General features: G+C 33.4%; 2 protein-coding genes and 1 non-coding gene across 4 annotated transcripts in view; 2 read left to right on the forward strand and 1 right to left on the reverse strand.

Moving 5' to 3' along the window:
• Positions 1–878: 878 nt before the first annotated feature.
• Positions 879–964, forward strand: Trnay-gua (transfer RNA tyrosine (anticodon GUA)). The gene is given in 2 exon segments: positions 879–915; positions 929–964. It is a non-coding gene; the product is annotated as a tRNA-Tyr (tRNA).
• Positions 965–3,031: 2,067 nt separating this feature from the next.
• On the forward strand, positions 3,032–8,765 carry LOC126770212 (sulfotransferase 1B1-like). Its single transcript, XM_050489475.1, has 7 exons — positions 3,032–3,226; positions 5,713–5,847; positions 5,993–6,092; positions 6,413–6,735; positions 7,023–7,117; positions 7,396–7,579; positions 8,275–8,765. The coding sequence occupies exons 1-7, from the start codon at positions 3,139–3,141 to the stop codon at positions 8,388–8,390; spliced, it is 1,041 nt and encodes a 346-aa protein (XP_050345432.1). The 5' UTR covers positions 3,032–3,138; the 3' UTR covers positions 8,391–8,765.
• A 600-nt stretch (positions 8,766–9,365) lies between these two features.
• Positions 9,366–19,194, reverse strand: part of LOC126770158 (titin-like) — a 76,252-nt gene continuing 66,423 nt past the window's right edge. Inside the window, exons 10-16 of one of the 2 annotated variants that reach the window (XM_050489360.1) lie at positions 17,298–17,461; positions 15,853–16,089; positions 14,468–14,641; positions 12,526–14,098; positions 10,689–11,997; positions 10,446–10,557; positions 9,366–9,902 (exon numbers count right to left, since the gene is read on the reverse strand). In XM_050489360.1, coding sequence (XP_050345317.1) covers positions 9,738–9,902; positions 10,446–10,557; positions 10,689–11,997; positions 12,526–14,098; positions 14,468–14,641; positions 15,853–16,089; positions 17,298–17,461 — 3,734 coding nt within the window. In that variant the 3' untranslated portion in view covers positions 9,366–9,737. Of the gene's footprint in view, positions 9,903–10,445; positions 10,558–10,688; positions 14,099–14,467; positions 14,642–15,852; positions 16,090–17,297; positions 17,462–19,194 lie in introns of both variants that reach the window. The other variant, XM_050489359.1, reaches the window with a different exon arrangement.

The following is a 19,194-nucleotide window of genomic DNA, read 5'->3' on the forward strand; positions in this document are numbered from 1 at the left end:
AGAGGGTGCCATATTTTTTGCCGTTTGCCGATACGGCATACAAGTCAGTCTCTAGGCACCAGTACATGCGATATCAATAACAAAGTACCCGGTTGTTTTGATTATTTAGTTAGTTATTATGAAAGTAAAAATAATGATAAAATCAGTTTACTTAAAGGTAAATACTGTACTTTTGTATTTCATTTTAAGATATAATTTTAAACTTTTATTTTTTCTATCTTTGTTAGGTATATGTCAAATCATTAAAAAGTACTAAGTTATTTATGGTTTCATCCTAATACTCGTATCTGAGATAGCCACAACGCTATCTCAGATGAGATTTATGTCAGATGTCTACAAAGTAATTGTCACAGGACAATTAACACAGCTAATGGTTAAATAAACAAAGCTGTATCTCTTACATATAGCAACAATAATACAATTTTAAGGTAACGACTCGATATTTCTATACATATTTTTTTAATTATATATTACGATTAGAATACGTTTAATTAAATACGTTTAATACGTTTCGTTTTCTCCATTTTGAAATCGAAAAGTATTACTGAAAATAACCTCATACTTTTATTGATAATTGATATTCATCATTCATTCATGTCAATCTCAGTCTACAAATATTTTCCAATAAAATTCCAATTCAATTAATCCCATTATCTTAATTCTCAAAAGAAACAACTTCAATAATCAAGGACTATTTCTCTCAATACTTGATTACGTAAATGATATATTTTTCTGTGAAAACTTTATTCCGTACTGGTTGTGGCTTTAAGCTTAATATACTCTTGTAAAATGACGATTAAAAAGTCTTCGTGAAAGGTCGATTAAATTTGTTGCGAACTGTTCAAACTACTTCTCCATTTGATGTTTTTGAATCTGTGCCTTCGATAGCTCAGTTGGTAGAGCGGTGGACTGTAGCCGTATGATAGTCATCCATAGGTCGCTGGTTCAAATCCGGCTCGAAGGATTTTTTTTACTTGATAATTTTATTTTATTATTTAGTGCATTTTTTTTTCTCTCAAATTGACATTTTGAAGTGTCATTTGCACTTTTCCAGGTAAATAAAACATAACAAATGAAAAATTAAAGTCGTTTTTGTATGTAACAATAATTTTTTTATTGCCGTTTACACTTAGCAATTGAAGTTTTAGAGATATTTGAAGAAATAAAACCTGTGGCACGAATAAAATGTATCAGTACAGCGTGGGCGAAAAAATCGCCTGACTCGTTTAAACTTAATTTTTTTCTTGTGTGAATACATACTTGACCGATCAGTCATAAATAAGAGCGAATACTCTATTGTTTTATAAATACATTAAATGCTAAACATATACAAAAATATATTCTAATTAGTAATTGCTTATACTTTATTTTGTCAATATGGCGAATTAAGCGCCTACTAAAATTTATAAGCAACATTTGCTTAGAACAAATATATATATAAATATAAAATTTTATATATATATAAAACGAAATTAAGGAACATTTTTTAGATATATATTCCTATATATCTATTTCCTTATTCTTATTATTACGGCTAATGATTTTTTTCATTGGCGAACAATTTCATGTGAGATGAATTTGTATGTCTTTTTTTACAAGTATTTAAGTATAATAGTTGCGATGAGTTTTGTGCCACATAAAGTATAAATATTAAAAACAATCACAAATTAAGAAAATCGCTTCCTTTAATCATCGTAACATAAAATATTCTTAAGTTAAAATACGAGTATATATTTGAAATTAATTTGGCTACGGTAAGTTTCACTGATATTTTAAAATATATGATCGTCAATACAAATAGTCATTGTAAATGACAGTGAATCACTTAATTGATTCGGGTGTAAAAACACGTTTGTTCTTAAAACCACCTTTAATAAATAATTAGCCAGTTTTATTTGAATATAAAAACATCATTGCACGTCGAGCATCATTACGGATCGATTGAATGCAACTAAAACTATGAAAATATGACTTAGCAAAGCTTTGTTTTACATTAAACGCAGAATCCTGAATGTGATTATTTTTTAAATGTCTCGTATTATTGAGAAATTCTTGTTTTTTATACAGCTCTTTAACCAAGATCAATGCTTGGTTTCCATAAAGGTTGTAGTTTTTATAAGAAATAAATTCGTAAACTTAAGGCCTTAAAATAATCTCAAGCAATCATGAAATTAACTAGTAGCTATTAAGTATTCTTGAATATCCCGCAGAGGTGGCTGATAGCTATTAAAAACATGTTTGTTAAGACCATAAGTTGCAGTGTGATGGGTAGTATCCGTCACAAGTCTTGAAGGGCTTTATAAATTATACGATAATGCAAAAATATTGATGGTAATTATTACAAACTTAAACCTATTTTTATGACGTGAAATGTTTATTTCATGTTAAATAATTTCAGGAATTGAAAATGCCTATTACTCTAGTTCAATTGTTGTCCGTTGTTAAAGAAATCGGTCCTATACAGGAAATTAATCTAAGTAATTTACTTTACAAGGCTGTTCACTATAGTTACAAGGTGATAATATCTAGTTATAATTTAAATGTATTTTCTTAAAACTTACGTTATTTTTTATTCTGTTTTAATTAGTTTAATAATATCGATTTCAATTCTTAAAAAATAAACCTTGAGATATATATTACAGGAACCTATTTCGTGTATTGTCTATTTTCAGTATGATAGTTAACACAGAATATACAAACACTAAAAGAAGATAGACACGGGATGTTATAAATATCCATAATATATTTTATTTTGATTAAAAGGTAACATGTTTATTGTAGTTCGTAACGTAACTACGATTAAAGGCGAGACTATTAAGGAATTGCTAACAAAATAATGAAATCGTCCAACCTTCATTGTATTTTGTACTGAAGTTGCTTATATTTACAAACAAATTACAAATTCCATTGACTGGATGATAATAATAGACACAATAGGAAGTAAATGAGATTTCAATGCAGAAAGTGATAGTATTCCTATTTTAGACTTAATTTAAAATGATTCTGAGTTGTGACACACTTAGCTATCGCATGTCCGACTTCAAAAGTCGACAGTCGAGCGCGAGTCTGTGAACTGTGCGCGCGTTCACGCATATCAACCAACCAATCAATTAAATTATTTTCAAAAGTGGAAGAAACATGGAAAATATACATAACAATAATTATCCTCTGGAGATTCGGGATGTCGAACCGGATGTAGCAGAAATGCTTATGAAATATTTTACGGGTAAAATCTTCATTTTAATTTTAGTTCTAACTTGTATAGCAAATCAATGTTGATTTTGTGTGACATATTCAATTTAAACATTTGTGTTTATGTATGAAACTATTTCAGTACTAATAAATCAATTTCTAAATATTATTAAGCATTCTCTTCATAATGTAGAAAATGATAAATATATAATATAAAAAAGAAATAATATTACACATAGAAATAATAACATTATTATTATAAATAATTATTATATATGTTTATTTATCACAATTTCGTGACATAGTTCGCGCGGAATTTAGAAATGTTGATACAGTTAGATACTACAGCTCAAGGTATATATAATGATGGTGTGTTTCATTAAAATTCAAATGAGGATTTTAAAGCGTTAAATAAAGGTTCGCCAAAAGTGAATGTCAGCTTAAACTATATAAAAAAATGTCAATTACATCGTTACATTTAATAATACATACTCTTGTTTCGAAAATGTTTATTCTTTTCGAAAATATTTTAATGACAAACACGACTCTACTCCATACATTGATTAATTACGTAAAAATAACATATTCTACCCCTACCGCCAAATACATTTTATTCTACCACCGAACAGAGATAAATATTTTGTCTTGTGGTTGGAAGGGTGAGCGGATCAGTTGTATGGTGGCGCATTGACGAGGTAATATTTCTTACAAGGTCGATGTATGTGGCGGTGGTGACCACCCATCACCCTTAGCGGTGGTACCTTTGCTTGTCTACTTTTCTATTTCAAATTTAAAAAGGAGATATAAAATGTTATTATACATAATTGTAAAGAAATGAAGCAACACTATGAAAACTTAGACAAGACCGACTTAAAAATCACATGCACATGTCGCACATTCGGATAATAATAATTGAACACGCTCCATCATTAAATTGTCAGCTGTAGCTTGTAGCTGCAGTTTCTACAACCATCCCTATCGAATGACAATAAGGCGAAATAAGCAAAACATGCTAACTTGTAAACAGTGTTATTGAGAGTACATAGTCCTACTTATTAATTGCTGTACGTACAGTAAATAATAACTAAATAATATACGATACATACATATAGGTACATTTTTTTGGTGTCAGTATACTATAAACTCTTATCAAATCAAACTGAAATGAACACAAATACGTAAACCTTCATCAGAACGTAGTCTGCAACACGTACGCATGCTTAGCTAATATTCGTACTATTTATGAATGCCTATTCTATAATAATAAACAACTTAGATATTTGATATGATTGGTCAAGATCTTGAATTATGTACCATTTTCATTTTGGATTCGAAAAAATGGCGTCTTGAATGTTTGCTTGTCGAATATTAAATGATTATTATAGATACACAATATAGGCAAATGCAATATTTGATTAAAAACTTTAGGTTTAGGTAACGATTGAAAATAAAATTACGATAAATACTATTAAAATTTAAGATTTATGAAATTATTAAAAAAAAAACAACACGATAATTTTTGGGTTTTCTGGGAAAAAGGTTGATGAGTTTATTTTTCATGCTTACCTATATCCACCCACCAGCATTTCAAAGGCCAATTACTAGATAAAGAGACGCTACAGACAGACGAGTCCTGTGCTCTCTTTTCAAGCTTCCCTTTGGCTTCTTTATTTAGTCAGTGAACCCGATCCATATAAATTAAAATAATACTTACACAAGAATTATTTAAAATAATGATTTTTAAAATAATATAAGCATTTTTCCTCACAATCAACAATATTTGGTATTTTCACAAGATAACTAAGTTTAAGTCAATTTTATTCCTCACTGTGAAAACAAATAAAATTTGTACAAAGAATAACATAAAGATCTGAGTGATCCAAAATTTGCTTATAGTAATAATTTTAATATCATTAGAATTAAAATAAATTATGCAATCAATCGGGAATTCTTAATTTCTATGTTAAATTACAAAAACTTTTATTTATTGGTCGTAGCTTAAAACTTATTCACAAGCTGGCCGTTACTTAACTACCGTAAATTTTAATTGAGTACTGTTGAAAATGAGGTCATACTTACAGTTATTTTCCCAAACTTGTTTTTGAAAAATAATGGAGTGAACTATTTTACACATTTTTGATAATTGAACTTCACCTGAATTACTTCCTTATAACGTTATTATAACTAACACAATAAATTGATTGAATGTGTTTGACTAAGATTCCTCAAACCTTGAAATCTTGCACGTTTGATTCATATATTTTTGCATGAACCAACAACAACCAACTATAATATTTTAGTGCATTATTTATAATACACGCGCCAGTTACATTGTATTTAATTGATAACGTCGACTGCCTCAATTTTTTAATTAATTTATGCTCAAACAATACCTACGTATTTAAGTACCTAGGTACTTACGTAAAGTATTTTTTGTATTTATTTTAGGTAGGTACGAACAATGCAAAAATATGATAGCTTTAATTTCCTTACCTAACACAATATCATTTAAAATTTCAGGTGAACACACTGGCTTTGTTCGTGTCGGACCAAAAGGCTACTTCTTACCACATTCATTCAGAAAGGAAGCATTAAATATATACAACATGGACATACGTCCTACAGACGTTTTTGTAACCAGCTATCCACGATCAGGTTTTATATTTATAATTTTATAGCAAATATAAATTTAATGATATGTCTTTAAGAGACAATAACAATAAAATAAAACAATTTTGTTGAACCTATAATTGTATATATTTTATAAAAGACAAGTTTTAATACTAATATTTCAATTCAGGAACAACATGGACACAAGAGCTCGTGTGGATGGTGGCAAACGACTTGGATTATGAAAAGTCTAATAAAATACCACTCACTGAGAGATACCCATTTTTAGAGTAAGTCGTTTTTGGATGATTTTTTTTCCAATTACTGTTACTTATAAAAAAATATTAGGTCCTTGCATATGAAATTAGCGTTTTGTCGTACTGACCACTTTGATCTGAAATGTCTTCTCTTTGGTTAAGAATTCCAAATTCAAATTTATAAATTAATTTATAAATAGGAGGTTTTAACAAGGGACAAACAATACTTAGGAAAGCCTAAGTAAATGTAAAGATACAGGTCACTGTCCTGTGTCCAGATAAGTATAAATGTCATGATATTTTCCAATACAAAGCTGGTATATTAATAAACTTATATTTGAATAATATTCCAGATTCTCAGTGTACGTCCATCCTATAATGAAAAAGCGATTCCACGACGAGAACTGTAATAGCGAACATAAATTAAAACTCCTAGAATATGTTAGCCAACCGGCAACAGAACAGCTTGCAATCTCACCTTCGCCACGCTTTGTCAAAACACATTTACCTCTTTCCCTCCTACCACCGTCGTTACTCGACACCGCCAAAGTGATTTACGTAGCCCGCGACCCGCGAGATGTCGCCGTCTCCTTCTTCCACCTAAATAAGTCAATGAGGACACAAGGCTACATCGGCGATTTCAAAACCTACTGGCAATTCTTCATTAAGGATTTACGTGAGTTTATGATTATATGTTATTGCGTTTAATGTTATTTTAATTATATTTATTTAGATACTGCATGATAACTTAATTAAATTAAAATTATGGTGAACATCTTAAAAAATATTCCATATACATTAAATTGACTATTTTATAATATAATATTAATTATCAAAATTCGACTGTCTGTAAAGACGTTAATGTAATCTCAGGGCCGATTATATTATTATATATACGCTCAAATATAAAAAAAAAACATATGAATGCGTCGACTATATAGTTATTTTAATGACTCTTTTCAGATCATTGGACCCCATACTTCGAACATGTCAAGGAGTCCTGGGAGAAAAGGCATCATCCCAACATGATGTTCTTATTTTACGAAGAACTGTCAAAGGTGATGACTATGATAAGCTTTGAATCGTTAAAATGCTGAGTTATATTTATAAGTATTTGTACTTTAAAAAAACCCCCGCAATTTAATGTTCTGGTAATAACCAAAGGTTAGCTCCATTTAATACAGAAATTGAGAGGGCAAGAGGGAATCGACATCTGTAGAAATCTAATCAGAGATATTAGGGTGAAATCATATCATATTTTAATACTTTTCAACGATTTGACATATTCCTAATAATTTCATTGTTTATTAATTAGTCTTTTTTTTTTCTTTGACAGGATTTACGCGCGGCCGTTGAGCGAGTGAGCAAATTTTTCGGTAAACAATTTACAGAACAGCAAATTGACCAACTGTGTGATCACCTTAGCATTGAGAACTTTAAAGTGAATAAATCGGTCAACTATGATGTGATGCGCGAGCTTGGTATCCTTATACCGGGGCAAGCGACTTTCATTAGAAATGGTATGTCTTTCAAGTTATTTTCTGCATAATCCTTTTATTAAACGCCTCGCCGTAAATAAATCTCTTTTCTTTACGAAGAGGAAACTTACAAAACGTACTTAGCTCCTTAGCTAGAATATGTTATATCGGGTAAGCAACTTTGCTTACCCGATATAACATATTCGATATATTTCGAGAGATTTCGAATTATACCGCGTCAATTCAATGTCAAGGTTGTTTAATTGTCTTCAGTCCTCTTTGGTTGGAATAGGAATGTCAGTAATGTCACATTATTATACATTTATATATTATATATATATATATATATATCATAATTACAATATTATTTTTACGATGACTTCTTTGTCCTGAAACTAAATTAATCATGTTAAATAAACAAAAAACATTTTCTTATATATAAAAATAGACATTAGTGTATGTATGTATCTGTTTGAGATTAATAGACTACGACACTGTTTGACCGATAACCCAAGTGTGCCGTAGCCCAAGTCACCTTCGGTTCGCCTCGGCAAACTGATAAATTATATTTCTGCCAAGATTATGAATGATTACAAAAGCTTATGGATTATAATCCCTACAGAGTTAGAAAGGATACCACTTTCTTTACAGCCTATTTTGAAGCCTAATAATTATTTGTATGGAATTACATAATTTACATTTTCAACAAAATTCATTATTACAAATAATATTTTCAGGTAAATCAGGCGGCTGGCGTGATTACTTCGACGATGAGATGAGAGCTGAAGCAGAGAAATGGATCGCCGACAATCTGCGTGATACCGACTTTAGATTCCCTCACATGGCACTATAAAATAATGCTAATCACTCGACAAATGTCACGGTGCTTTCGATCCATACACATAATTTATACTAAGATTGTATGTATAAAAAAGACAACGACTTCAAATCCTTAATAATTATAACATAGAGATAATGTTTTTAGTCCAATTAAGAGTTTTATACATAAACCAAATATTTATGGTTTATTATATAAATATATAATGACATGACATTAGAAAATAGGTAAATATTAAAATAATTTAGTTTCTTTTTTTTATAATATATCAATATAGGTGTTTTACCGTGAAATAATATTAAATTAATTATTATAATTAACACTAAAGTGTGACTATTATATAAAATAGGGTCTTAACTTTTGCAGGCTAACAGGGTAATTACTATTTTTTTTCTATTTTGCACACTTATAGATGGAAAGGCAATAAAATATTTTACAAGGATTATTATTATTATTTTATAGTTATATAAAAACAAACTCATGTTTCTAATGAACGATCGTTTAGTTTAATGCAAAAAAATGTAATAAAAAATCTATAAAAGTTCTCAGTTGTTATTATTTAATATTTTCTTCTACATACAAAATAAAACATGTTACTACTAAGATAGTTTAATCATTTATAATGTACTATGTACTTGCTTTGAGACTACATAGTAAAAAATATTTAAAATGTAGATTTAAATTCGTATATAACTCAGTAGATACAAGTTAAATCTATAACTTTATCGATTTCGTATGACAAGAAAAAATTTACATAGACAAATAACTTGTTTCACTAACAAACAAAAGGTTGTCTAAATGAAAAACAAAGATGGTGATATAACCATTTATTTGAATAAAATGCTCTATTTTAGTATTTCTTTGTAACACCATGATATTTAAGTTAAACATTGACAAGTAAATGTAGTTGTTATAATCAGTAAACATTTTATTTCTTTTTATTATTATCATACGTCATAATTTTAATACCACTATAAATAAAACAATGTCTCAGTCCTTCTTCACAATTTTATTTAAATAATACGGTTATACAAAGAAAATAAATTAAAAGCCAGATTTAAAATCAATCATTCGTCGGTAATATAAAAATTCTAAACAGACTCATAATATTGGATAATAACCGTGTAGGGCCGGGCCAGGCCGAACCGGCTTAAAACCGGGGCCGGTTCGGTGGCGTCGACACCCGCACACAACGAATCGGCAACGTACACATCTATTAAAAGCGACTCTATAATATAAAATGGGAGACGTCTCCCGCACCTAACGTCTCGCCGCTACGGGCAGCGTTAAAACTATCATACACTTATAGAAAATCACAAAATTCAAGCGGAAAATAATAGGAATCGGAATCGCATCGACGATCTACGCGATCACGTCGGGCAACAGCGCGTTGTCAGTGGGTGGGCTGGGCGGCGCCTTCAGCGGTTCGTCTGCGCCATTCGCCAGCGTCTTCTCCGTCGCTCTCTTCTTGTCTACAGGCTTCTTGACTCCCACTTTTGCTGGGACAGCCTTCGATCCAGCCAAAGCCTAAGAAATTCATCATATTTTTTTAAGAAATCATTGAAAAACAGATAACAGTAATCGTTATTAATTATTAGATTCCTTATCTTAGGATACTCTCCGTATAACTCAAATACGTTTGCATTGTGTAGTATGCCAATGCTCACCGCGTTCATAAATTATAAAATAAGTAAAGTGATGTAAAATTTTTATCCAATGAGATCATACAATCAAAGGAACACATTAATCTCGAGTAATTAATAGAACATTTATAACTGTTGTTACTGGTGGTAGAACTTTGTGCAAGCTCGTCTGGGTAGGTAGTAGTAAAACAGCAGTACCCAAGTACTGTAATAAAATAAAACAATACCAATATTGTTGTGTTCCGGTTTGAAAGTGAGTGAGCCAGGGTAATTACAGGCACAAGGGACATAACATCTTAGTTCCCTAGGTTGGTGGCGCATTGGTGATGTAAGCGATGGTTAACATTTCTTACAATGCCAATGTCTATGGGCGTTGGTGACCACTTACCAACCTCGTCCGCCATCCTATTCTATAAAAAAAACTGACCTTGGCAGTCGTAGTCCTCGGAGGAGCAGCCTTGGCGGTAATGCGCTTGTTAGCGAGATCTTTGCTCTGTTTATCGAGAGGAGCGCGCGCCGCGGGTTTTGGCGCAGCAGGTCTGTTTGACATAAAGGCAATATTAAAATAAAGATTTAGAAACAATAGAAGTGTAGGAACTTCGACTATTTTAATTTAGTCTGAAAATCTCAAAAATATTTTAATCAACCATATTAAAAAAATAGAGCGTACTTAGGTGGAGCGGCGGCGGGGGCGGCCGGGCGCGACGCGGGGCGGGTGATCGGCGCGCGAGTCGGCGGCTTAGCGGGAGCTTTGACATCGCCATTCGTCATTGGCTTCGAGGGCGCAGCTACAGTTTTCGGCTTTACGTCCTTGGGTTTAGCGATAGGAGCGGCAGTAGATAGCGGGCGAGCCGCTGAAGTAGGTCGAGCGGCGGGTCGGGCCGCCGGTGCCGCGGCAGCTCTCGACGGTGCCGCAGCCGTCTTTGCCGACGCTGTTGTGGCGGGTTTCGTGGCGGGTGCCTTGGGAGCGGGGCGTGCAGCTGGCGCGGAACGTGCAGGCGCTGCTGCTCGTACTGGCGCGGGTGCTGAGGCTGGTTTAGGAGCGGCCTTCGTAGCGGGCGACGCCGCTGGCTTAGTGGCGGGTCGCGCGGTCGACGAGGGCTTGGTGGCCGAGGCCGGCGAGGGGCGAGCGGCACCAGTGCGTGGGGCGGCCGTCGCCGGTGTCCGCGGCGTGCTCGTAGTCGATGTGGGAGCAGAACGTTTCGTCACCGAGGCTGGTGTTCGTGCGGCGGGTGTCGTTTTAGATGTCGTCTTCGATGTAGCCGCTTTAGCAGTGGGTGTCGTAGGAGATTTTTTCGGAGATCCGGTCGATTTCGTTTTCGCTGTTGTCGCGGCGACAGCTGTGACTACAGCAGCGGCGGCGGCTACGGCGGCTGTGGCGGCGGCGATGGGTGCCTCGCCGAGGGCAGAGGGTTGAGCGGGCTCGACTGCGGGAGTCGGAGGGGGTGTAGCTGCTCCAGGTTGTGCGGTATCGTCGTGTTGAATTTCACTGGTAACAGGAACACAAATTTCTTGGGCTCTAGATTCGGGAATACCGATATCTATATCGGTGACTAGTACAGTAAGCGGGCGTTCCTCCGGTACTATGTCGGGAGCCGGAGCGCTAATTTCGGATGTTGACTGTTGAATCTCAGAAGCAACAACTTCAATTTCGACTGAATCCGTTACGGGCATTGGAGAAGGTGCTGCAGGTGTCGTATCCGTGATCACATCGACAGGCGCAGGAGATACACTTGTGATTTCTGATTCAACAGGTAAAGTTTCCACTACAGACGATTCTATAGATATTTCCTGTTCTAATGGTACTGGTTCCGTATGAACAGGTTCAACAGGTACAGGCGATTCGGTAGACCGGGATACTTCCACGGATATAAAAGAATCAGTATTTTGAAACGATTGCACTATCATTGGTGATACAGATGTTTCTTCTACAGGATAAGGTGATTTTCTTTCTGTTTCTTTACACTCATTTTGTTCAACTGAAATATTAGAATCAATTTGAGTCTCTGTTGTTTCCATATCTAAATCTAAATGCTGTGACGATGCTGTTTGTGTTTCAGCAATAGAAGGTTCTATGGGTGTTGTGATTTCATTAGGTAAAGGTGATGCAGTCAAAAGTGTTTCCCTTTCTTCCGGTACCTCACTATCATGCACTGTGTCTTTATCAATTTTTTCTTCAGGTAAGGGAGATTCTCTAGGTAGTGGAACCTCAGCTGGTACTGGAGGTTCAAAACTATCATTTGAGGGTAATGGTGACTGTGATCCCAAAGTTGTTTGTGACGGTAATGGTGATTGTGATTCCAATACTGTTTGTGAGGGTAATGGTGATGGATTTGGTGCAGTTGTTTCAATTTCTTCTAATTCTGAAGGATGTGGCGACTTTGAAATGGGGGATGATATGGGTTCGACAAGTTTGGCCGGTACAGGTGATGAAATTGGAAGTGGTGACTCAGATGGCATTAGTGACTCAATAGGTAATGGTGACTCAGATGGAATAAGTGACTCACTGGGTAAAGGTGACTCTCCCGGCATGGATGACTCCTCTGGTAATAGAGCCTCTTGAGTTATTGGAGATTCTCGTTGCACTGAAAAGTCTTGAGGCTGTGGTGATTCCCTTGGTACTGAAGACTCTTGAGGCAATAGGGACTCTTGAGGCAATGGAGACTCACTTGGTACTGGTGACTCTAGTGGTAATGGGGACTCCCGAGGATGTAAAGTCTCTTGTGGAAGTGGAGACTCACTTGGTATGGGAGAGTCTCTAGGCAGTAAAGTATCTTGTGACAACGGAGACTCGCGCGGCAAAGAAATCTCTTGCGGCAAAGGAGATTCTTGTTGTAACAGAGAATCTTGAGGCAATGGAGATTCTTGCGGCAATGGAGACTCCTTGAGAAGTGGCGACTCATGCACCGGTAATGGAGAATCACTCGTTATAAATGGTTCACTCAGTGCAGGAGACGGCGATGGCGACTCTGTCGGGAACTCTGTTTCTAGCTTCTGCAATTCATTGTCTTCTTCTTTTTCAAACTTGATTTCGGGAGCGTCAAAGGCAAATTCTGATAAATCTAAATCTTTTTTACCATTACCAGTATCAATTTGTATTTCGTCAATAATATTCTCCTCATTCAAATCATTGAGTTCAGATTCTGGAGACTCATGAACTTCAACTACTACATTTTCTTGAGCCATTTCCGGTGAACATGGTTTAATGATTTCTTGTTCACTAATGTGTTGTGAAGAAAATGCATGTTCACAGTTTAATTCTTCGTTAATTTCGGGACTAATTGCAGTATCTGTCACTATTTCATTTTCTTCTAATTCAGAGGAATTCTTTAATAGATGATTTTTTTCAGAACTTTCTTCATCTACTTGATCATCTTTAAATTCAGTAACATTTTCTGGTTGTACTTCTTCAGACGGTGATTCATCAAATTTAATTTCCATTTCAATATCTTGAGAAGTTTCATCTTGTGGAGTTATAACTCTTACATCTTTATCACTATCTGAAGGGTCCAATAAGTCCTCATTCGTAAATCCTAGTTCTGAACTTTTACCATCTGGTATCTCTGGTATTTGTTCAAAGAGAAGTTTGTGAGATTCAGGTGTATCTGTTTGAGCAACAGTTTCTTGTTGAATGTTACAATCAAACTCTGTATTAGTATAATTTTGCATATTTGTATTTTGAATATTGAAGTCCACAAAATTATCTAAACTTGAAACATTGTTTTCAACAATTTCTGATCTGTCTTCAAACCTATTAATGTCATTGTTTGGCTCTTGAATATCTTGTTCTAAATTTAATAAATTTGTTCTCTCTTCAGGAGAAATGTTTTCTTTGTTTTCATTAACATTCTCACAAACTCCATTTGGTTGAATATCTTCATCGTCACTGTCAGGAAGAGGCTGTACTGCATTCAAGTCAACATGTGATCCAATTTTTCCAAATCTTTCACAAGTGTCATCATCTTTTTCTTGGTAAAAACTCATACTCATAGGATCATTTTCTTTATTTTTTAGCCTTTCAAAGAGTTCATCATTACCATCAACACTAAAGGGATTTGTTTCTGTATGAGCTGGAAATACCTGCAAAGAAAAATTAGTATTACACTGACTTGCTACTAAATATTATTAAATTCTCAACAGAAATTTGTGTTAATGTTAATTTTACATTTTTTTGAATACAATATTTTTCAAAGCTACTCATAATATCAAAAATGACTATTATAAAATCCAGATTCATAATTGCAATTCAAATCTGAAGAATCACTATAATTGTTCTCATATATGAAATAATCCTAATTTATATTTTGCTCATCAGTAAAAGAAAATATCATGGTTTAAAATAGCTGACACATGTAGTAAGTATGTAATAGACCCCGGATATATTATATTAATTAAAGATGAAGCTTGAAACAATAAGTAGGACAAGAGTGATAAAAAATTAACAATTACCTGAATGTTACAAAAGTCTGTTGTATCTTTTTGTATTCTTTCAAAATCTTGAAATAAACTTGTATCTTTAATTTTATCTTGTTCTATTCCTACACTAAATCCAAATCCTAAGCTTTCCATTTCACACTTTTCATTGCCATTCAAGTGTTGTGTTACCCCTTCCATTGATATATTCTGAAAAGACATAAGAGCAATCAATATCAAATATTGCACACTAAAATATTAATACAGTTTGCAAGGTATTCAGATTTTATTAATTCATTGTTTATAAATGAAAATATACATTATATTTATATAGAATGTATATAGGAAGCACCAAAACTTTTTTCTCCAATTAAGATGTAAATCTTGTGAACTGAGTAACAAAAACTACTCTTAAAATTAAAAGCCTTTCGAGTTATTGAGGGTAAGTATATCTCATATTATTTAAAAATGTTATAGTTATAATATAACATTTGTTTGAAGTAGTTTCATAATGAACTTTATTGTCAGGTGTGTGTTTGAAATATTGTTTTGTTGAGAGTTAAATAATTTTAGTGAAGAAATATAGAATACAATTAATAGTTTATTTACTAAGTTTGACAAAATAATTAATTCACAGGAAAACTGATTTAAAATAGATTGCTGTTTTATTAGGATTTTAATAATAAATAATAATAATGATGTCCTTCAGACCGATTTCGGCCACGGCGGCCAATCTCAAGAGTAATTAGCCAACTACACAGAAGATATTATAGTGCACTCCTACACGACTGGAAAGTGTTCAGGCGCAGGACCAATGGCTTTACGTGCTTTCAGAGGGACGGGAGTGTACACACTTCCAACTTCCAGACTCCGGACTGCTACTAAGAATTTTCTGACAGAAAAACCCAATATTTTTTTTTATGGGGCCAACCTGACAATTGAACCCAGGACCTCCGAGTCTGCGGCCTTACATCAAGCCACTAGACCAACGAGGCAGTCGATATATATTATTATTATTGTTATTTAATAATAATATGATACTATTGTTAAGAAGAATTAGTGTTACTAGTTTTGGTTGTAAATTTCAATGTTAGTAAATAAGTGCAAAATAATCTGCAGTCAATAGTTATGCAAATACAAAAAAAAAAAAAAAACATTTTAAATTGCAAGATTTGACTTACACATGTTTAAGTGAAGTAAAATAAAAGAAAGTAAAATAGACATTTTGTAATAATTATATTAATTAACATATTATTCTTTAAATCATTATTAATGTTATAAGTGTGAAAATTAGTTTGTTAGTTAGTTATATTTTCACATAGTAACTGTCTTAAGTGGGATATTTATAGGCTTATTACTTAGACATTTATTTTACAGCTAATCTCAAATAAGATATTTCAAAATAAAATCAATAAACTCACATGATGTCCATTTAGCTGATCACAATTATCCAAGTCTTGAAGTTCAGCAGGTCTGATGACAGCCTCAGTCTGGAACTGGGCAACATCAGGTAACTCTATATCATCCATAGGTAACGGCTTGCGTGGAGATTCTGCCAGCAACACATCAGATCCTGCTACTCCGCCCGGCACGAAGACTGGAGCGTCTGGGTTAAGTGGTGAGCTGTTCATGTCTACTGAGCTGCTTTCCCAAGCAGACTGGAATATGAATTAAAAAATTTTTTATTACTTATGTTATTTCTTTTATATCTTATACCTTGGGAGAGGCCTATGTTCAGCAGTGGACAACGATTGGCTGTTGATTGATTGATTGATGTTATATCTTAATTCTTAATGATTTAGTGTCTTTTTAGTTTTCTTTTAAAAATGTATTACAATGAAAATTGGAGTATTATAAGCATGATTCCTATTTCTATGTTTCAACTTCACAGTTATGTTAAATAAGATTATATAATTTCTTCCTTTGAGTTCCTCTTAGCTGTCTCATAATTTAAGTTAAATATAAATTAATGTTAAAATTTAAGGGAATAAAATATTTGTAATATGCTATTTTTATAAGTTACAGTATTTTTGTAGAAACCATTTTTCTGAGTTAACCCAAATGAAAAAATCTAATTATAAAATAAAATAGAATAATATGAGGCAGAAGAATTTGCACCCTTCATATACTCCATCTAAAAAGTTTGGTTAATATTAACCAATGTTGCTGTAGTAGATATTAATAGTGACATTTCTTCATGAACAACTTTACATATTAAATAAATTTAATAAAATAGCTGTTATATACATATCATAGTCTGTAAATATTATGTAAAATCAGCTTTTTATATAGTCATAATGATAAAATTAAAACAGTTTATTCCTGTTATAATTTTTTGATAAGATAACAATACAAAATTATAAACATTTATTATTAAGCAAATAATCTATTTTGTATTCAAAACTCAAATGTTGTGATCTTATGCATTAACAAAATGACAGATAGGTCAAACAATGAGTATTCCAAATTGATTCTGAAACCCTAATAATGAACAGTGAAATGTTTATTTACAAAACAACAGTGAAATTGTACTTAGTATCAGAAAATCTATTCGGTTATATGAATATAAACCAATAATTATAGCGTTATAATGACAATATACTTTCCCACAAAAATGCAAATGTAAAACAGAATGTATTTATAATTACCATTATATATATATACCATTATATATATGTATGTGCAAAGTAAGCTATAAATAGAACCACAATCTACTTTAAAACCACAACAATACATATTTCTAAGAAAGTAAGTCTATTAAACCTATGCTGTGAATTGTAATAGACCTAATATTGCCATTCACTGTTCATGTACTACAATTTTGTAAGGAAATGTAGTTTAATGTAGCAATTATATTGATACTTACATTATCCTGACAAGGTGTTTCAGAACGCGGAGGCTCGTCGACCTCTTCGCTAGGATTTTGCTCTTGTTCGCCCTCGCCTTTGAAGTAATTCCACTCGTCTTCTGACTCTTCGCCACTCTCCGCTACATTATCCACTAAGTTGCCGTCGACGTGGCTGGCTTCCACTATATAATACAAAAATAACACATTATACAAGCGCTCGTATCGTACCACCCGTGTCAGCACCAGGTGATCACGCAACATTGATCAACATGCACCCCCACTTACTATCAACAGGTGACACACCCTTATATAAAAGAAACATACCGATTTAAGTGAAGATAAATACAGTATATTTTGTTACAAAGACAAATTAACATGTCGCCTAACTCGTTGCACTGACAGCAAATCCGCGTGATCATAACAATATTTACCGGTCGTAAAATTTAAACTCGCGAAAACTTCGCGGACGCCATTTCGAGAACGGATTATTGAGACACGCCCGTGTCCGAAAGGAATGCATATAGAGTCAAAAATATGCCGGTAAACCTAGGGCCTTTGCGGGAATCCTCAGTAGAACGAAAGAGGGATGCGCCACAGTACGAACACGATCTATTTCCAGAACACCGCTCCGCATGAATCAACACAGAAATAACCTTTCACGAAACTATTCCGTATATTAAAATAATCAACATAATTTGCATAAAATCACGTACCGCAAACGGTAATTTCACTGCACAGCTTTTTTTCCAATGTCGAATGAAAAATATTTATAAAAGGTGTTGATGTAGACAAAAGGCAGTTTACAATCTGTAGATTCGACAATAGAGAGCGGTACAGAGCCCACGAGCGTTCGATGTGCGACTGATGGCGAGTGCGGTGCGGGACGGGGCGGCGACGGGGCGCGAGGCGCGGCACAACGGGCACGGGCGGAACCGGCGCGCTCGTGGCCGGCGGTGGCGAGGGGACGCGAACTCAGGGATGCCGTCTCGTTATTATTTTATAATATTTATTTATATCACCCGCGTCTAATCTTATCCACATGAATATTTACGATTCAAATAGTATAGTATATTTCTAGCAAGTATATATTTTTAATTTTAACGAGACCATACATAACCTAAAAAGTAATAACGTTACAAAAAAGAATATAGAAATACAACGCCACAAAATATGTACCTATTGTTTTAGTTAAATGTTTACGTAATTAGGCGGCGCTGCGATTTGAGTTAAAATGAGTAACATACCTTTTATAGCTTTTTTTTGTATAGGTAAACTATGCAGACAGTACATGTTTTTTTAAAGAGAGTACATGTTTTTTTAAAACGTAAATGAACTAATTGTCTCATAAATAACCTCGCTATAAAAACTTAATTAAATTTAATATACGTGAAATGATACTACATACACATAACTTTAAGTGATATAAACACAGCACACCCACTAGACCTAACCCAGTAATTAGAAACTAATTTTAACTAAACAGTAAGTAATTAGGTGCTGAATACTCAGAATACACTAAAGACCGCGCCTTAAATTGAACGGTAAGTAACACTTAATCAATAGTCATATAAATAATAAGCATGTAACAAGTACATATTTTATAGTAAAAGTAAAAAGAATATTTCACACTAACTAAATAATAAACACAGTAGACAGTATAAATTACACAGCTGAGATTACGCAAGTAAGGGTCGCTTCAATCTCAGCTGATTCTCTCTGTTGTCATTTCATAAAAGATTCTTAACTTTTGTGTAAAGCAAACATTTCGAACCCGATGTTTTATAAAACGATGAAAAACTATTTACTTTTTTCAAATTAAAATTTTAAGCTCGGTGCCGACTTATGTAATATTTATAGATCATACTATTGCGTAATTTTGTATTAGGAATAATATTAAAATTAATTTGATAATAAT

This window comes from Nymphalis io, chromosome 8 (genome assembly GCF_905147045.1).
Source record: "Nymphalis io chromosome 8, ilAglIoxx1.1, whole genome shotgun sequence".
In the NCBI taxonomy this organism is placed as follows: domain Eukaryota; kingdom Metazoa; phylum Arthropoda; class Insecta; order Lepidoptera; family Nymphalidae; genus Nymphalis; species Nymphalis io.